At 37.8% G+C, this 16,892-nt stretch overlaps 1 protein-coding gene and 2 non-coding genes across 4 annotated transcripts in view; 2 read left to right on the top strand and 1 right to left on the bottom strand.

The window, feature by feature from the left end:
* pks-1 (Fatty acid synthase) overlaps positions 1-15,913 on the bottom strand; it is a gene marked incomplete at its 5' end in the record, with an annotated part of 28,152 nt that extends 12,239 nt beyond the window's left edge. For both annotated transcript variants that reach the window (NM_001330898.4, NM_076522.3), the window contains 22 exons: positions 37-238; positions 283-1,786; positions 1,842-2,057; positions 2,537-3,747; positions 3,797-3,938; positions 3,985-4,149; positions 4,599-6,580; positions 6,627-6,758; positions 7,501-7,812; positions 7,882-8,455; positions 8,917-10,309; positions 10,356-10,697; positions 11,023-11,144; positions 11,195-11,283; positions 11,328-11,621; positions 11,666-13,701; positions 13,745-13,893; positions 14,293-14,530; positions 14,575-14,727; positions 15,083-15,297; positions 15,346-15,466; positions 15,828-15,913. In NM_001330898.4, the coding sequence (NP_001317900.1) occupies positions 37-238; positions 283-1,786; positions 1,842-2,057; positions 2,537-3,747; positions 3,797-3,938; positions 3,985-4,149; positions 4,599-6,580; positions 6,627-6,758; positions 7,501-7,812; positions 7,882-8,455; positions 8,917-10,309; positions 10,356-10,697; positions 11,023-11,144; positions 11,195-11,283; positions 11,328-11,621; positions 11,666-13,701; positions 13,745-13,893; positions 14,293-14,530; positions 14,575-14,727; positions 15,083-15,297; positions 15,346-15,466; positions 15,828-15,913 (11,678 nt within the window). The remainder of the gene's footprint in view (positions 1-36; positions 239-282; positions 1,787-1,841; positions 2,058-2,536; positions 3,748-3,796; positions 3,939-3,984; positions 4,150-4,598; positions 6,581-6,626; positions 6,759-7,500; positions 7,813-7,881; positions 8,456-8,916; positions 10,310-10,355; positions 10,698-11,022; positions 11,145-11,194; positions 11,284-11,327; positions 11,622-11,665; positions 13,702-13,744; positions 13,894-14,292; positions 14,531-14,574; positions 14,728-15,082; positions 15,298-15,345; positions 15,467-15,827) is intronic.
* On the top strand, positions 12,432-12,653 carry C41A3.5. The gene has a single exon (NR_071032.1). It is a non-coding gene; the product is annotated as an Unclassified non-coding RNA C41A3.5 (non-coding RNA).
* C41A3.7 lies at positions 12,878-13,102 on the top strand. The gene has a single exon (NR_071031.1). It is a non-coding gene; the product is annotated as an Unclassified non-coding RNA C41A3.7 (non-coding RNA).
* Positions 15,914-16,892: the final 979 nt, after the last annotated feature.

Below are 16,892 nucleotides of genomic sequence, written 5' to 3'. Positions count from 1 at the left end.
CCTGTACATATGTTACAAATAATTGGAATGCCTCACTTGACTGCCGATACAGTGTGTTTGACGATGTAGGCTTCGGAAAACGTGTTTATAATCTGGCCAGTGACATTGCTTACCAACGGCGTCCTCCCTGCGCTAAATTTAATGTCCGCTAAGCATTGGCGAAGGGACACGAGATGAGTCTCTTGGATAAGGTTAGAGTGGAAGGGGTACTGCTGGTTGACATATGTCGCTTGTTTGCCTACAACGGAGAGATAAAAATCGAGGGATAATTAAGTACCCTACCTTGCCCCTTTACAAATGCCAATGCCGCATCAAGTACAGATTTTGTCCCTGCGAATACAACTTGCTTTGGACTATTGATTGTTGCCACGCTGACTTTGAATTTTCGAAGCACTTCGTCAGCGATTTCTCGTTGAACAGCAAGAAGAGCACCTAATCCAGCAATGTTTTCCATCGCTTTTCCACGTTCCACAATAAGACGAAGGCCATCTTCAATGGACATTATTCCAGCAAGAACCCCAGCAACAAGCTCTCCAACACTGTGTCCAAGATAGTAATCCGGAACAATTCCGAGGGAAAGCCACAATTGCGCAGTTGCATAACCAAAGCAGAACATTATCGGCTGCATATGTTTTGTCAGTTGTAGCAATTTGTAGTGGTCTGTGTTGAATAAAATCTCCCATAAACTGACATCGCCTTGCAAATACTCATCGCATTTCTTCAAGCAAGATTGAAGAGTTGTTCTAAATATTTCATAGTTTTCGACTAGCTGTCTTCCCATCATTGGATATTGTGAGCCTTGACCGGTGAGCATCAAAACACATTTGGAAGATTCCTGGCATAACTTTATTTGTTGTGGAGCAGCTTCTTTGATTTTTGAGACAACATCCCTAATCGACTTTCCCACTACTGATACTGCATACTTTCCAGCTGTCGGCAATTGTTCTCCATTTTCAAGTAGTTTTACAGCAGTTGATTTCGCTTTGTCAAAGTCATTCTTGTTATCAAAGAAAATGTTAATTCCGAAAATTGGGCAAAAATCTGTCGATTTGAAAATTTCTTCACTTTTGACACTGTTCACAGGATGGTCGACAATTGTCATTTGCTCAAATATATGGGCGGCTAACTTTTCGAGAGTTGGGTGATTGTATGCATCAGAGAGGTTCACGGATATCTTGAAAGTTGAATTAATAAAGTTGAGAAATTCGACAATAAGTTTGGAATCTAATCCCATATCCATTATGTTCTTGTTGTTCTTCAACTTGGTTGGAGAACACATCAAAATACTGGACACCTTTTCTTTAATGAGTTCCAAAACTTCTTCCTCATCTTCTACAGAAAAGTTCATTGACACTTTTTCAAAGTCCCCATTAGATAAAGGAAATTCACTTTCATTCATCTTCCCTGTGAAATCTTCGAAAGGAAGAATTCCGGTGTTGATAAGATCTTTCGGCAAGTCCTTTCGGTTTTTCAATATCACATTCCAATCAATATTAGCCACCATAATCAGCTCAGGTTTTGTGAGAATACAAGCTCTCAGATATTTCAGTGCATCTTTGTTGTGTTGACCCAAGAAGCCAAGATTTGCAAGGAATTTTCGAACGTTTTCATCAGTTGCCATACCGGTATCAATCCAGTTACCCCACTGAATTGCACATCCAGATTTTCCTTGCCGCCTTCGACGTTGAACTTGGTACTCCAAGTAGGCATTTGAGACGCCATAGTTTAATTGACCTTCGTTTCCACAGGCTGCAGTAAACGATGACATCATGATGAAGTTTTCAATCTGGAAACAAAATCATTTAAAAAAGTAACTTTTCAAGTCAAACATTAAAACCAACCTTATAATTGAAGTGCTTCTCAATTTCTTCTAGTACATGGAAACCATTCGCTTTTGGCGTAAACACTTGATTGAATGATTCTTTGTTTTGTCTTTCAATCTTGGAATCTTTCAGAACACCAGCAGAGTGAATAATTCCAGTGATTCCCACGTTCAACTTTGTCAGCTCCCGAATTAGTTTTTCTTTGTCATTGATGTCTGCTGCGATCGTGTGAACCTGAAATACCGTATTTCGTCTATGTGTCTTGCAGTCTTCGAGTTCTTGGTTTCGCACCTATTTCAGCCAGCCGTACTATAAAAATTTCGATAAATTCACAGTCCATTGTTTAATAAGATAAACTTCAAGCCATTCAAAAAGCCAATGGAAGTGTTTTGAAAAACATTTTGATTGCAAAAGATTGTAAAAGAATGTCACTTTTTTTGAAAATAAATCGGAAATCTAAAGTACCAAATTGTATTAATTATTTCTAAAAAAAGTAACATTTAGAGAAAAACATATTTTTTCGTTGAAAAACTCAATTTAAAACTTTGAAAAACTATAAGTTTTGCCTAAAAACGATATTTTCCATTATATCTCAAAATCAAGAGAGCTCACTGAAATATTTTTAATTAATTTCAGAACAATAGTCTTGCGGGCTAGACCAATGTGAGTGAGTTCTGTAGACAAAATACTCAAGATTGATCCAATATTCTTACCTTGGATTTCCAGTGTTCAAACTCTCTGAGTGCTTTGGCAGTTGGCTGCCTTCTGCTAATCAAGATCACATTTTCAGCTCCATTATTTGCAATGAACTTTCCAATTTCTAAACCAATCCCACTGAGTCCTCCGGTGATAAGCCAGTTTCCGGTGATTGGAGAATCCGAGTCCACAAAACTGACTTGTTGCACATTTTGATACCAAGCAAAACTGATGAGCGGATTTTTTTCAGCGGCCACCGTTTTCATGAATGCCCTGCTGATCGAATTTCCAAGGCCAAATTCTTGAGATACACCAAATCGGCATTGGATTTCGAGTTTGGAAATGGATTTGACTAAATTCAGCAAAGACATGTACAAAGTTTCAGTAGATCCTTCATGAAAACCTTTCAGATCAATAATGATATTGTTAGGTCCAGTAAAATGTTTTTGAATCTCCTTTTCTTGTCCTCCATTTGCATTAAGCTCAAATAAGAAATTCCCATCAGATGGTTTCACGAGCTTGATTGTTTGATTTGACCAAATCATTTTAAGAGTGGGGTTAATCGAATTCTGATTTTCCAGCAGCATAAACGATTGACTGAGATTTTCCAATTTGGTATGCTCTGCATCAACAGACGTCGAAATTCCGTTCATGGTCTCCTTCATAATCTCTGAAGCGGCTGGTGGTACCGATGAACTTTTCTTTCTGACAATATGATCAGAAAGTTCATCGACAGTTGGATAATCGAAAATATCACTTGCAGTGATTTCATCGTCCGGGAAGTATTTGTCGTTCAGTCTATTAACAAAGTCAACAATCGACAGAGAGTCCATTCCCAATTCAGTGAAACCTTTTGACTGTAAATCTTCTGCAGACAGTGTTTCAGTGGCCAGATCAAAAACAGCTAACGAAACTTTTCGTCGGATCTCGGTTCTGTCAACTGTGGCGTCAGATTCTTCAAGGTGATTTGAACATTCCGAGGAACTAGATGGCGCTTCAGCTTGTACTTCTTTTTGTTTTGAGTTGTAATTTTCAACAAATTCAATTTGAGCTAGCACTTGTGCTCGAACTGCAGGGATTGACAGTTTACGTCCACGGAGTGATGTCTTCGGCGTGTTCGGCTCAGATGGTTCTGTGATTCCTTTCTCGTTTAACAGTTGCTCAATCATAATAGACAGGTCAATAATGCTAGGATTGTCAAACAAATCGCTGGTTGTGAGCTCAATCTCTGAAAATGGAAATATCAATATTTTAATCAGATTTTCAAAAGAATTTACCTGGGAAGTATTTTTGATTGAGTCTGTTCAGTAGATCAACTGTTGCCAGGGAGTCAATTCCAAGTTCCGAGAATCCAGTGCTCAACTGACTTTCATCGATGTCTAATCCAGACTCTATCACATCACCGACAGCAAGACAAACCTGAATTAAAACTTTACACGTTCTTCTGGACAAAAAAAACAATTACTTTGTGTCTGACAGCCATTTGTAAAGTTTTTGCTGCAACAATGCTGGCTTCTTGAGAAGATAGCAATGTAGATTTTTTGTGCATCCTGATAGTTGGAATTTCCAATCCCTTTGCATCCTTGAGCACGTAGATATTGGACAGGACCCGCTTATCTTGAGAAATCATCTACAAAAATACGTAATATAGATTACACGTTGAAGGTGGAGTATCGTCAGTGGGGAAATTTTTTTAAAACTACTTTTTGACATTTATTATGTGCAAACAAATTTCAAAAAAATGATGCCAAAAACTTAGCTTTCCCTTATCATAGAAATCGACCAAAAATAATTTTATCACTACAATTTCTATGAATACTTTTTTTTCAATCTTTGTATCAAAAGATTATAGGAGTTCAGACCTGCAAACATTTTATAAATACCTTAGTTTAATTTTTCAAGAAATTTGGCAGCTTACAAATACTTTGACTGAAAACTTTTTGAAAAATCTACAAATTTTGAAGTATTTCACTGTGATCATGCTAGACTGTATTATAAAGCCGTATTGAACTCCTATAAATCAATTTAGACCAAATCTCCACTATTTCCACTCCATCTTTAATACATGTCATTTCCTACCTGGAATTGCCACAGAGCTCCGTCATCCACTTGAACCATGTAATGCACTGAAGGAAGTACTCCGAGAATTTCAATAAACATGTCAGAAGGTGTTGGAGCAAATCCGATAATCTCGTTTAGAACTATGTTAGCCGTGCGGAATGGAGACTGTTCTGCTCTTGAATCAACATAAACCATGTTTCGATGTCTTCGAATGACTGCATTCGGACATTCTTTCAAATAGACTACTTTATCTGGAATTTGAACTTCCACAGCAGGAACTTCGATATTTTGAATTTCAACCGACGATGCATTCAATGAGAATAATCGTTGACCGTCTATATATGCAGAGACATTGAATCCTTCGTCATCTTCATTTCTAGTTACATTTGTCTCGAGCCATGCGGGTTTCGTAAGTGTTATCAGCTCAGTTTTCAAATTTTGAATGGAGAATGGAATCTCATTTCTTATCTTCAAAGCTTCGATTGCAATTTCTGACATGGTACCAACATCTAGAGGTTTTCCTTTGAAGAATTGTGGGTGTCTTAACTCGGATATTTGATTTTTCAAAATGAGCGTATCTTCAGATTCCTCATCAATAGTCCCGATAAGGTAGTGATCAACTATTTCTAAACGCTCTTCAAACCACAGAGTTTGCTTATTGAATTGGTAGTTCGGAAGAGCAATAAACTGTTCTACTGGGGAATATACAGTTGCCCAGTCCACATCATATCCAGTGATGTAAAGTTTCATAATCAATTTCATTAGCTCCATAGGACTATCAAGGTTATGTGATTCTGGTTGTGTTTGATAAGATTTGATCGATGATGACGTAGTACTATTCAAATCATGATCAGCGAACTCAGTTAGCAAACTTCCAATTGGTAGTTCTATCATGGTTTTGTTAAAGTTTTCCCATTTCAGAGAGCCATTTGCCAGTAATACAGCTAGAAGCTCTTCTCCATCTGATGCCACTATCTCTATATACTCGGAAAGAGAAGTCAAAAATTTGATTATCGCAAATTTCATAGCAAATGATTGTGGGTTTTTCAACGACGCAACTGTGTAGGTTTCATTGATAACGTCGTATTGCAGCAGACTTGCATCCAAGAGCGAATCACAAAGTTTCACATGATATCTGTCCTTCTTCGCAACTCGATGTGGTTTACCTTCCATTTTTGAATTGACAATGCCAGAGTTGGAAACAATCAGTGCATTTCTTATTGTGAAATGAGATCGGTTGTTGGCCAATGCGCTAGCAATATTGCAGATCGGAACATCTGTCAGTGGGATCACCGACAAAATTTGTTTCTCTAAATTGTCAAGAGAAATTTGATTTTTGGCAGATATTGGAAGAATGTAGTATTTGTGAATTGGAATGTATGGCTCCAATTTGTTATTATCATTAAAAGCAATTGCCGCCGCGTTAGTTCCACTGACCCCAAAAGAACTAATACCAGCAGAGACGAGTTCGGAATCTTCTCCAATGATAGGGAGACGAATGCTTCCAGCATTGATATCCTTATTAAGCACATGGAAGTGAATAAGAGTTGGAACATATTGATATGTTAGCATCAAAAATAGTTTCAGTAACCCGCAGGTGCCAGCCGATGCTTCGCCATGGCCTAATGATGCCTTTACGGATCCGATAATGATGTTTTGTAGAATAGAAGATAATGTATTGAATTCGATTGGATCGCCCAGAGGGGTGCCTGTTCCGTGAGCTTCCCAATAATCAATAGCAAGTGATGGGCTTTGGTTGATAACCGAAGTGAGGAGCATTTTGTGAGCAACACCATTTGGAGCAGTAAGTGAAACACTTCTACCGCCATGATTAACGTTTACAGATTGGATGGTTGACATGTAATGGAAATTGGGTTTTGCGAGCTCTAACATCAAAACAACACAACCGTCGGATCGTCCATAACCAGATGCACGAGAGTCGAAACTCAGTGACATTCCGTGTTGGGATAGCATTTTCCCGTTTGTACGCAGCCCTTGTCCTGAATTGCATTTTGTTTAATAAGCTTTTTTGTTAATTGGACAAACCTTTCTCATTTAAGATTAAATTCACACCAGCAACAATGACTTTTGAACATCGGTTGTCGAGAAGAGCATTGATTGCCATCTCCAGAGCCACTAATGAAGAACTGCAGGCGGTGTCAATTGTAACAGATGGTCCTGAAATCAATATGTTACTGTTGTGTGTTTCCGTGCACACAAGGTTTCTTATGTATAGTTTGATCTATGCGGCCTCTGCAGGTATAATGCGACCTACATTCTACTCGCTTGCTCAGTTGTCCTCCCCCTTCCTGTGTAAGAGGTGATTGTCAGTGAGAGTCGTTCTAGTCCCAACCACTGGGCCACTGAGCGGTTGCTCTGTGGTTCTCGTGTATTCACCTCTCCTCCACTAATAAATCTTCACTACTAAATCTTTACTAATAAATCTTCATCTTCACTAATAAATGATAACATTTTTTAGAATTATTTGCACACAACAGTTACTGAAACGAAATGCCTTAAAAATTTTATTTAGAATCCTACATCGGCTCCTCACAAAATATACGTTAAAGAGCCGCGTTGTACTAAAAACGTTGGGAAATCTGTACGAAATCGTCTTCAAAATGGCTCAAAATTGTTGAATTAGTCTAAAAATCAAACTAAAAGCTAAAACTCGAGTAATTAGAGATGTTCAAAAAATTGTGGTATACATTTTTTAATCAAAAGGTCTTAATAGCCATAAAATGTGAAGAAGTGGACGTTGGACGGTCGAATTTTATCATTTTTTGCTCTTTTGGACTCAATTTTTGAGTTACCAGTGTGAAATATTAATACTAATATTAGTTATTCATGAAAAACTTAGAAATGTTTTCACCACCAGTCCCATAGCAGCTAGGCGTATATTGTAATTTAAAAATCTTACCATAACAACCAAAAATGTAATTCACACGCCCTGCAATCACAGCTGCCATTGAGCCCAACATTGCCAAAATTGAAGATGACTCCATCATATCCTGATACTCTTTTTCCATCAATCCTACAAACACTCCAACGTTGCTCGTTTCAATAACACCGCTGTTTTCCAAGCATTCTTGAACACATTCCAGCAGCAATCTTTGTTGTGGGTCAATCAATTCTGCTTCACTTTTTGAAATTTTGAAAAATGAGGGGTCGAACTGAGTGACATCTTGGGTAATGAAGTTTCCTCCTTCCACAGGATTTCCATATTTTGAGCCTGGAAAAAAATATATAAAAATAAAACATATAGGAATAAAAATTGTAAAGTATGAAAAATCAGTATCACCTGATATCAAAGTATTTCTTGTTGGTACTCTGGTGGCAGGTATTCTTGAAGAAGCATTCTTTCCAATTTTCAGCAACTCCCAAAGTTCTGATGGTGATGACACTCCTCCAGGTAGACGACAAGCAGCTGCCATAACACCAATAGGATTTTCAGCTAGACGAGTTGGCTTATGATCTTCCGTCAAATCTTTCTGAATATCATCTTCTCCAGTAGATGTTTCTGTTACTTGTGGATCATTCAATGTTGAAAGATATCCGGAGAGAAGATCAATGCTGGGATAGTCAAATACACACGTTGATGAAGCATTTGGATAGTTTGATTTAATTGCATTTCTCAGTTTCACAGCTTGTATAGACGTTAATCCCAGATCAAAAAAGCCGGTAGTATTGTCAATATCGGTCCATCCAAAGTTTTCTTCAAACCACACATGTAGCATGTTCTTCGATGCACGTTTTTGATCTTCATTTTCGACTTTCTTTGTAATTTTCGATGAATCAACTGTTTTAGAAGTCAGTGAAGGAGCTGATTGTCCATTGAGCCGTTTGAATGTAACATTTGATATGTGCAAAATTATCTAAAAATTTAATAAACAAGGACCGTTGCTCATCATAAATAGGTAACACTTTTTTGTTTATTTTCAAAAATAATTTCCCAGCATAGCCTGATTTCGTTCAATCTGTTTTTAACTCCACTTGCGTTTTTAATTGAAGAAAACAAAATTTCAGTTAAAACAAATGTACAGTGCCGGCCATGCTTCTACCTAAAAACTTATTTTTAGTGGTTTCACAAATTTTCCGAAGAGTCATAACATTACAAAATATATAGCGGTTCTCTCTGGTTTTAGATGGCCGGCCCCCTACTTTCGTTTTTCTAGACGGTTTGAACCTGTTTACGTAGGGAAGATATTGGTTTCCAATTAATTTAAATAACTTAAATTCCATAATTGATACTAGAAGAAAAGTTTAAATTTATTATATTATTTTAAAAGAGTAAAGTGTATTGTCCATTTAGTTTTGTAAAACATCATTAACTTACATTTCCGAGTGCATCATATACCGTAGCATCGCCATTTATAAAATTTCCGGATGAATCATACTTCAGAACTGCATGTAATTGTTTTTGTGATATGTCACCATTGAGAATCGAGAGTTGATCAATAGTAAATGGAACAAATGGAGAATTGTCATTGGTATTTTCGAAGAAATAACACCCGACAATAGCTTGAAGCGTGCCATCGATAAGAATATCTAGATCCTTCATTGAAACAAATCTTACTTCTCCTTTTCCCATTGTGTATTTCAAAGAGTCAACCATTTGGAACTCGTTCCGGTATGTGAGATGGCTGTTGGCAAACCGTTCGTAAATATTATCGGTGTGATGAACTTCCGCATTTAATCGCTCGTTGGGAATAGGATTGAAATTCTGAAGCTCCGTCAATTTGAAACTAATTGCATCAGTTTCTCCAAAAACAAGTTTTTCCAAACCATCCTGCTCCTCTATCTTCACTACACTCGGCGCTTCAGACGGCGTGATTTTGTTCAAAAAGTCAATGTTACTCAATTCTACTGTAGGCTTTCCATTGAGCTGATGCACCAGTCTAATAGATGTTGCTCCGGGAAGAACGATTTTTGAGTCGACAACGTGATTTTGAACATGTTGCCATTTTTGAGACTTTAGAAGGAATTCATAAGACTTTGGTATAAGCGGTTTTTCTCCTTTTTCATTTGATGGAACAGAATCAGGTATCGGAAGCCAGAATGATTTTCTATTGAATGGATATTCAGGGAGATCAATCAGTTTTATTGGAGTGCCAAATATGCCAGCAAAATCTACTTGTCCACCTTGTGTGAATTTTTCTCCAATCAGTTTATAATAGTCCTGGATCGTTTCTAGTTGACTAGCAAACTCATATGCTCGACTCGGAGACAATATTAATGTAGTTTCTGGAAGTCTAACGTTTTTAACTTTCTGGTCGATTGTCGCTTCAACAGCTTGTCTTGCGGTTGTAATAGGTTCTCCATTTAAATTCAACAGTTTAACGTTTTCAATACTGATAGTGACATCTCTTGCAATTCGCTTCATCATTCTCACATCATCGTTAGCAAAAGCGTGAAGCAGATCGTTGAGGTAGTGAGACGGAGCTGCATCTACAGCAGCCAATACGATTAAGCTATTGAAACCACCAACTGCAAAAGAGTTCGTCAGTTTGTGCTTTAATATAACTCTGATTAGTGCATAAACCACTGCTAACAAGTGATAGATGGAGTTTGTGTTAGAGTGAGGTTCAAAACGGAGACGATGACAAAACATGGAATAATGATCTTCAAATTCGGGGATGTTGTGGAAAAAGGTTGAGCATCCAATGGAATGGTGTGATGTAGAAATATGCCAGTTAGTGAGACTAGTATTATGTTCACTGGTCAGGAATCTGAATTTTTCACTAAAATTGAAGTTTGAATTTAAAAATCACTTACTGTTTCAATTTAAGCACCACATCCGCGTGGCTAGACCCGACAACCGCTGTCCTCCATTTGAAATTTGTTTTCTGTTTTTGAAGTGTTGTTGAAATATCATATAGGCTTTCACAACTATTATCTATCATTTCAATTAATGACAAGCACGCCTTCTTCAGGCCATCTTTTGTTTTTGCGCTGACCGGGAGTAGATAGCAATTTTGAATATTGTCCACGTTTAGTTGGCTGACGCGTTCAGTTGTCACTACTGTTTTGGTTCCAGTTATTCCAAATGAAACAATTGCTGAACGATCAATCTGCTTCTCCTCGGCAACAAATGGGAGACGAATGTTTTCGTTGTTTCTAAGAATGACTAAAATTATGTTTTCTAGTCCACTGCATACAAAACAATTTTAGGTAAAAGTTTAGCGTATAATTTATGCCACGAACCCACGTTTAGGGGCCTTTTGTGAGATGATGTCAAACTCGGGACCCTAACTGATATAATGATTCGACAGCTACCGTGCCGCTCTTATGTAAACCTCCTTTTTTTGTCAAGCCAAGTAAACAATATGTGGTAGATATCAGACCATGGTTTTTTTAAATGTTTTTATAAAATATGATATGTAGTGTGCAATGTTTAATGATTAAGCTAGAATATCTATTTGAGCTAAAATGTTTCTCTTACCTGATATGTTCACTTGGAAGGATGTTATGAACAATTGAAGGAATAATTCCATGCTTGCCAATTGAAGATACCTTCATGAGTTGGATCAATCCTGATGCTACCTCACAGTGACCGAATTGCGCCTATACCGTATGAGCTTTGAAATTATATTTGTTTCACGGTTGTAACTTACTTTTACAGACGACATGATTAACTCTGATCCTAGTTTTTGATAAGCCATTGATTCCGCACTATCACCCGCACTAGTGGCAGTTCCATGACCTAAATCAAAACGTAATAGACTTTACATCGTAAATTAAATTTACCTTCTACATATGAAAATGAGCCAGCTTCTTCGAGGAGCTGAGAAATAGAGCTCACCACCGGAGTCATCACCGCTCCACAATGATGACTTTTTGCACTAGAAATTTTGATTACAGCTGAATCGCCTTTCTCAGCAGTTTTTAGGATTATGACGCCTACACCATCTGAACGACAGAACCCAGATCCGTCGACCGAGAAAGAATTTGTGCTGTGATGGTCTAACAATGTTTTCAAAGAATACAACCATTTCGAAGATTGGATAAGTTGGCTGGTTGCGACAATGGCAAACTTTCTACCTGAAAAAAATAGAGTTTGAGTAGAACTTATTTAGAAAGTTTACCTTCTCTAATTGATTTCACAGCCATTTCAAGAGCAGTTGCCACCGAAGAACAGGTTGTGTCAACTATCATAGCTCGACCACGAATTCCCATCAGCACTGCAAGTCTTCCAGCAACCATACTATGAACAGTGCCCATCCAGAGTCGTTCGTCAAGCTCGTTTATATGCTTCTCGGCTAATGCTCGGTATTCAGAGTGAGCACTGATTGCTAAAAACAAGTCAGCATCCGGAATAGACGTTAAACCCGATTTCTCTAATGCATTGTACGCCGCGTTAAGCAGCAAGCGGTGTTGAGGATCTAAGAATTCGGCTTCATCTTTTGCAATTGCAAAGAATGAATTATCAAACATTGAAATATCTTGTTTCAGTAGTCCAACTTCCAAGCCAGCATCTCCTTCACATTGTTTTTTCCTAATATCAGAAATCTTTCCAGTCGTCAGGCGGGAAGTGAGTAATGTATCCCAGAGCTCTTTCTCTCCTTCCACGCCAGCAAATTGGTAGTCACATGCAATTACATTGATATCAGATGTTGATAATTCGGATGTTTTCTTGTGGATCGAAGTTGTTGCTTTAGTAACTGGAACAGTCGTTACTAAAGTTTTCAAAAAATCAACAATGTTCAGAATTGTCGGATAAGCTTCGAGCAAATCAAAAGGCATTGTTTGATTGACAGCAGTTCCGAATGCTTCAACCATTTCGATTGATGTTAAAGAATCCACAGCTCCAGTTTCAAGTAAATTAATATCGTCTTCCTCGATATCCAAAAACTGTTTCACAATTGTTCTAACAGTTGACTCAATTTCCGCATCAGAAAGACTGCTGTTAGTCTGCTCGTCAACAATGTTCGTGGTCATTGCAGTTTGGACTTCTGGCCAAAACTGTCTCTTCAGGAAAGAATACGTCGGAGTTTTGACGATTCTTCCTCGGAATTTGACAGCTGGGTCAAACCCACAAGCAAATAGCTGGCAGATCAGTTTTTGAACCTTTCTGACAGGATCTAGCTCCAATATTTCCTCTCCATTCACAATAAACGTCATAAGGTTTGGCTTTGCAGTCTCTTTTAGCTCTCCGGATATATGAATTGGAAGGATTTTCTTCTTTGTACTCTTCAAATGTTGGATTTCAATTGGAATTTTTGAAGATTTCAATTCAATATCCCCCAAAATATCAGTCAGATTAGCCTCCGCAACGACTCCTTTGATAAGCTGAACTGCACTTTCAAAAGTGATTACTTTGGCGACCGCGAGACAGAAAATCTGGCCAAGCCCCTTTCCGCGCAGTTTGTTCGGTAGTGTGTTATACTGAACAAGAAGCTCGAATGTAGCCATACTTGATATGAGACGAGAAACATTGTAAGTGAGTGGAGTGAGAGTGAGCTTGAAAGGAAAGAAAAGCGCTGTTCTTGCTTCAGGAAAGCCGCATGTTTCTGCTAACTTGCAATATTTATCCACTGTGGAATGGAATGTCTCGTTTTTCTCATAAAGCATTCTGAGCAGCCATAGCTTCTCATTTCCCTCTCCAAATTCTACTTCGAAAGTGCTTTCTTGGAGATTTGTTAGGGAATAATCTCCGTCTTGCAGTTTTCTGGCGATTTCCTCGTTGTCCTTTCCAAATACTGCAGCACGGAAATCGTACTTTGTTTTTCTCTCATTGACTGTATACAAAATATCCTCCATCGCAGAGTCGGATTGAGCCATAAATTGTGTGTACTCTTCGATTTGTAGTTTCAGCGATTCGTGACTCTTGGCAGACAAGAAAAGTACATTCGACTCTGCATATGACTCTTTTTGCACAAGGCTAGGTTTCTCTGGTTTTTCAATGATAGCACATGCATTTGTTCCTCCGAAGCCGTAAGAACTAATTGCAACTCTATTCAACTCCATTTCCTCATTCACAAATCCCATTGATTTGTCCTCTCCCAGATCTTCCGAAGGCAATTCAAGGTGAAGCTGGTTCGGTATTATGCCGTGCTGCATTGAATAAAGAGATTGAAGCACACCAATCAGTCCAGCGGCTCCTTCTCCATGACCCATTGAACTGAAATAAGTGAAATAAAACTTGAAAATCATTTAAATAATACCTTTTTGGACTCATCACGCGAATATCCGATTTGAAAGATCTATTGATGGCTGTAAGCTCTACCTGATCGCCAAGCTTGGTTCCAGTTCCGTGACATGTTACTAGTTGAACGCTATCCTTGTCAATATTTTTTAATGCTTCCAGTTGAACCTTGAATTAACTTGTTTTAGTATAAATTGTAAGCTAGATACGTACACTCGAAGTAAAAAAGTTGCATGGCGTGTAGGCACACATATAAATATTTTAAAATAAATTTTAAAAATTTGAAAAGTAAAACAAAAATAAATTAAAAAAACAATACAATATAGGCGTCAAACTCACGAGGGTAGGCAGTGCCATGGCCCGACATTCACCGGGTTCCGCGCAGTACTGTGGGCGTGGTGCTCCGCGGTACCCTGTAGATGTCAGGCTATGATATTACCTACCCTCGTGATTACGAATTATCTCACAAAATATTCCTTAAAATGGATGGAGCCTACATTTTGATTTTTTGCATACACGCCACGCAGTTTTTTACGTGGTTTCAATCAAAGTTTTCTACAAAATGACCTCATATTGCGAAATCGGGTTTGGTGCGGTTAAAGACGGTGTTTTTCCGTCACTATTAAAAGCTGAGCCAACACATTCACAATGAATGAGCAAATTATTTTCTTCGGCAAACTGTTTCGAGCACAAAACAGCCACAGCAAACGATTCTGCTCTAACAAATCCATTTGCAGAACGATCGAACGCAGCAAGACGACCGTTTGGTGAAACCATATGGGAGTTGTAGAGAGAGTGAAACGATCTGTTGAATTTAAGAATAAACTTCTTAAGTTTAAATTTTGTTACCTTGAACCAACATGGTTAGCTCCGCAGACAAGCGCTAGCTTGGTTTCTCCAGATTGAATTGCTTGTCGTGCAAGGTGAAAAGCAACGAGAGAAGACGAGCAAGCAGTTTCGATTCCCACGGCGGCTCCGCGCGAATTCAGAAAGTAGGTGATTCTAAATTTGTAGGCATATTGGAGTTTCGAACCGCAATAAAATGTTCAACTTTTTTTGAAGTATTATGAGAATCAGTTGTTTCAGGATTCTGTTTGTTTCTCCTATGAAATAGTGTCAGTGGGGATATATAGTTATAAACCATGAGACAAAAATGACAAAATATCATAGTAACACTTTTCAAAAAAAAATTTGAAAATTTTTATTTTGTTTCAAATAGTGGTAGTTACTCAATTTTTGTCCATTTTTGGAAGTCGTCGATCAAAAAAACACCAGTCACTGTTAATTATCATGATATTTACACATTCTAATCACCTATACCCCTGCCATATTTGTTGTTATATGTACATTTACTTACCTCCCACACATAACACTAGCCGAATTTCCTGTTGCCATGTACTGATCAGGTGGGAGCAAGTCTTTGTAGTCATAGCACCACGCTGCAGTGTAGACGGCGACACGCGCTTCAGACGCCATCTCAAGAGTGATTCCAGCATTTTCCAATCCTTTTATAACTCCTTGCATCAACATTCTTTGCTGAGGATCCATGCAGATGGCTTCCGACTCTCCTGTCTATAATGTAAACATTTATGCGGAAACCCCTAAACATTTGATTCATACACCAAAATATTGATCATCGAAGTACTCAATTCCATCGACAAGGGCTGCTTTGACCTCCGGGTGTTTTTCACGAAAATCAGAGAGGTAATTCTTTTCTACTGGAAGCAATGCGATGTTATTCCTGTAATGTTAAAATTATTGTTAAAGTTGGAGTAGCCAACTACAAATAAACTTATTTTGAAATTGTTTGAAATTTGAAAAAAAAACAGCTTTTTGCTAAATATTACAATTTTGTTTCAAAATCTTCCGTGCAAGCTAGCTTGTTTTATTTGGTATTTTCTGGTAAAAATGACAATTCTTAACTGTTCTATGGAAGAAAAAGAAGGACTTCCTATGATTTTCCCGTTTTTCGTCAGTAAAAATATATTATGTGGTATTCATTGTAATTTAAAAAACGCGGTTTACGACATTTTTCATTCATTTCTTTCATTTTTTTAAAGTTACTTTACTTTGAAACTTTCAAAACTTCATACGGTACCTACCTGTTCAGGAAAATGTTTTCTGCCATTTCATGACCATCTTCTCCATTCGGAATCTTAGCCCAGCTTCCAACAAGACATGCGCTCATTTTCTCCAAATCTTAATACAAATTATATTAAAAGAAGAGTTGTGAACAAAAATGTTAGACTAAGAAATGACCAGAAATTGTTGCGAAGTGGGCATATTTTCGATTTGAAACTGGAGCCACTTTCTGTGTTGACACGAATCCTATTTCTAACCGTTGCTAATTATGCAGATCGAACATACATTTCTGATACATAGAAGTAACCGATTCTCAAACATACCTCGGGAATTTGAAGCTACAATGAACGGCATCATGACTCCTCAAAACTGAGATTATGATATTTAGTTATATGTGACTTTCCCCTTTATACCATTGACCGGTAAAAAACTCGAAAGTACATTAGAAAATGTGAGCCAATTTGGCATGTTGTTCGTTTATAATATGTTGCGATCGTCTCGTTTTCAATTACAACTAATTTAGAACCGCGTAAAAGAAGGATCCATAAAACATTTGCCGTTGATTTTTTTTTGGTGGTCGTAAAAGTCGTATACGTTCAAATCCATACTTCAATCTTTTTTGCCTATTAATCTTTCTCCGCACCCTCAAATTGGTAGACTCTCTCTCTCGCCGGCTCAATGTTTTTCGTACTCTTCTAGCCTACTTCTCTCGTTACGTGGACGACACATATAGCTCTGCTCTGCCTATTGATCAGATCCTTCTAATGATGCACTATCATCATTCCGCTTTATATGTCGCTAGTGTTTCGATGAGGGCAGTATGAGACTTTAATTGAATAGATGTTTTGAACAACCATGCCTATTCCGGTATCAATGTGCACTAATTTGTATAATGTCTGCTTTTGGCTCAACGTTTATTAAATGTTCTAACTTTTTTAAGTTTTTTGTTTTGCAAAATGAAAATTTTGGCCGCAGCTATTTTTTTTAAAGGAGTTTACTGTTTTTCGGCCAGTTTTACTGGTTGTTATCGGATTTTTTGTCTAATGTAAAATAGTAGCTGAATTTTACCGTTTGGCGTTTGCCGT

Source organism: Caenorhabditis elegans, chromosome X, assembly GCF_000002985.6.
Source record: "Caenorhabditis elegans chromosome X".
In the NCBI taxonomy this organism is placed as follows: domain Eukaryota; kingdom Metazoa; phylum Nematoda; class Chromadorea; order Rhabditida; family Rhabditidae; genus Caenorhabditis; species Caenorhabditis elegans.
The sequence above is the reverse complement of the archived record's forward strand: the minus strand, read 5'-3'. Positions and strand labels throughout refer to the sequence as shown.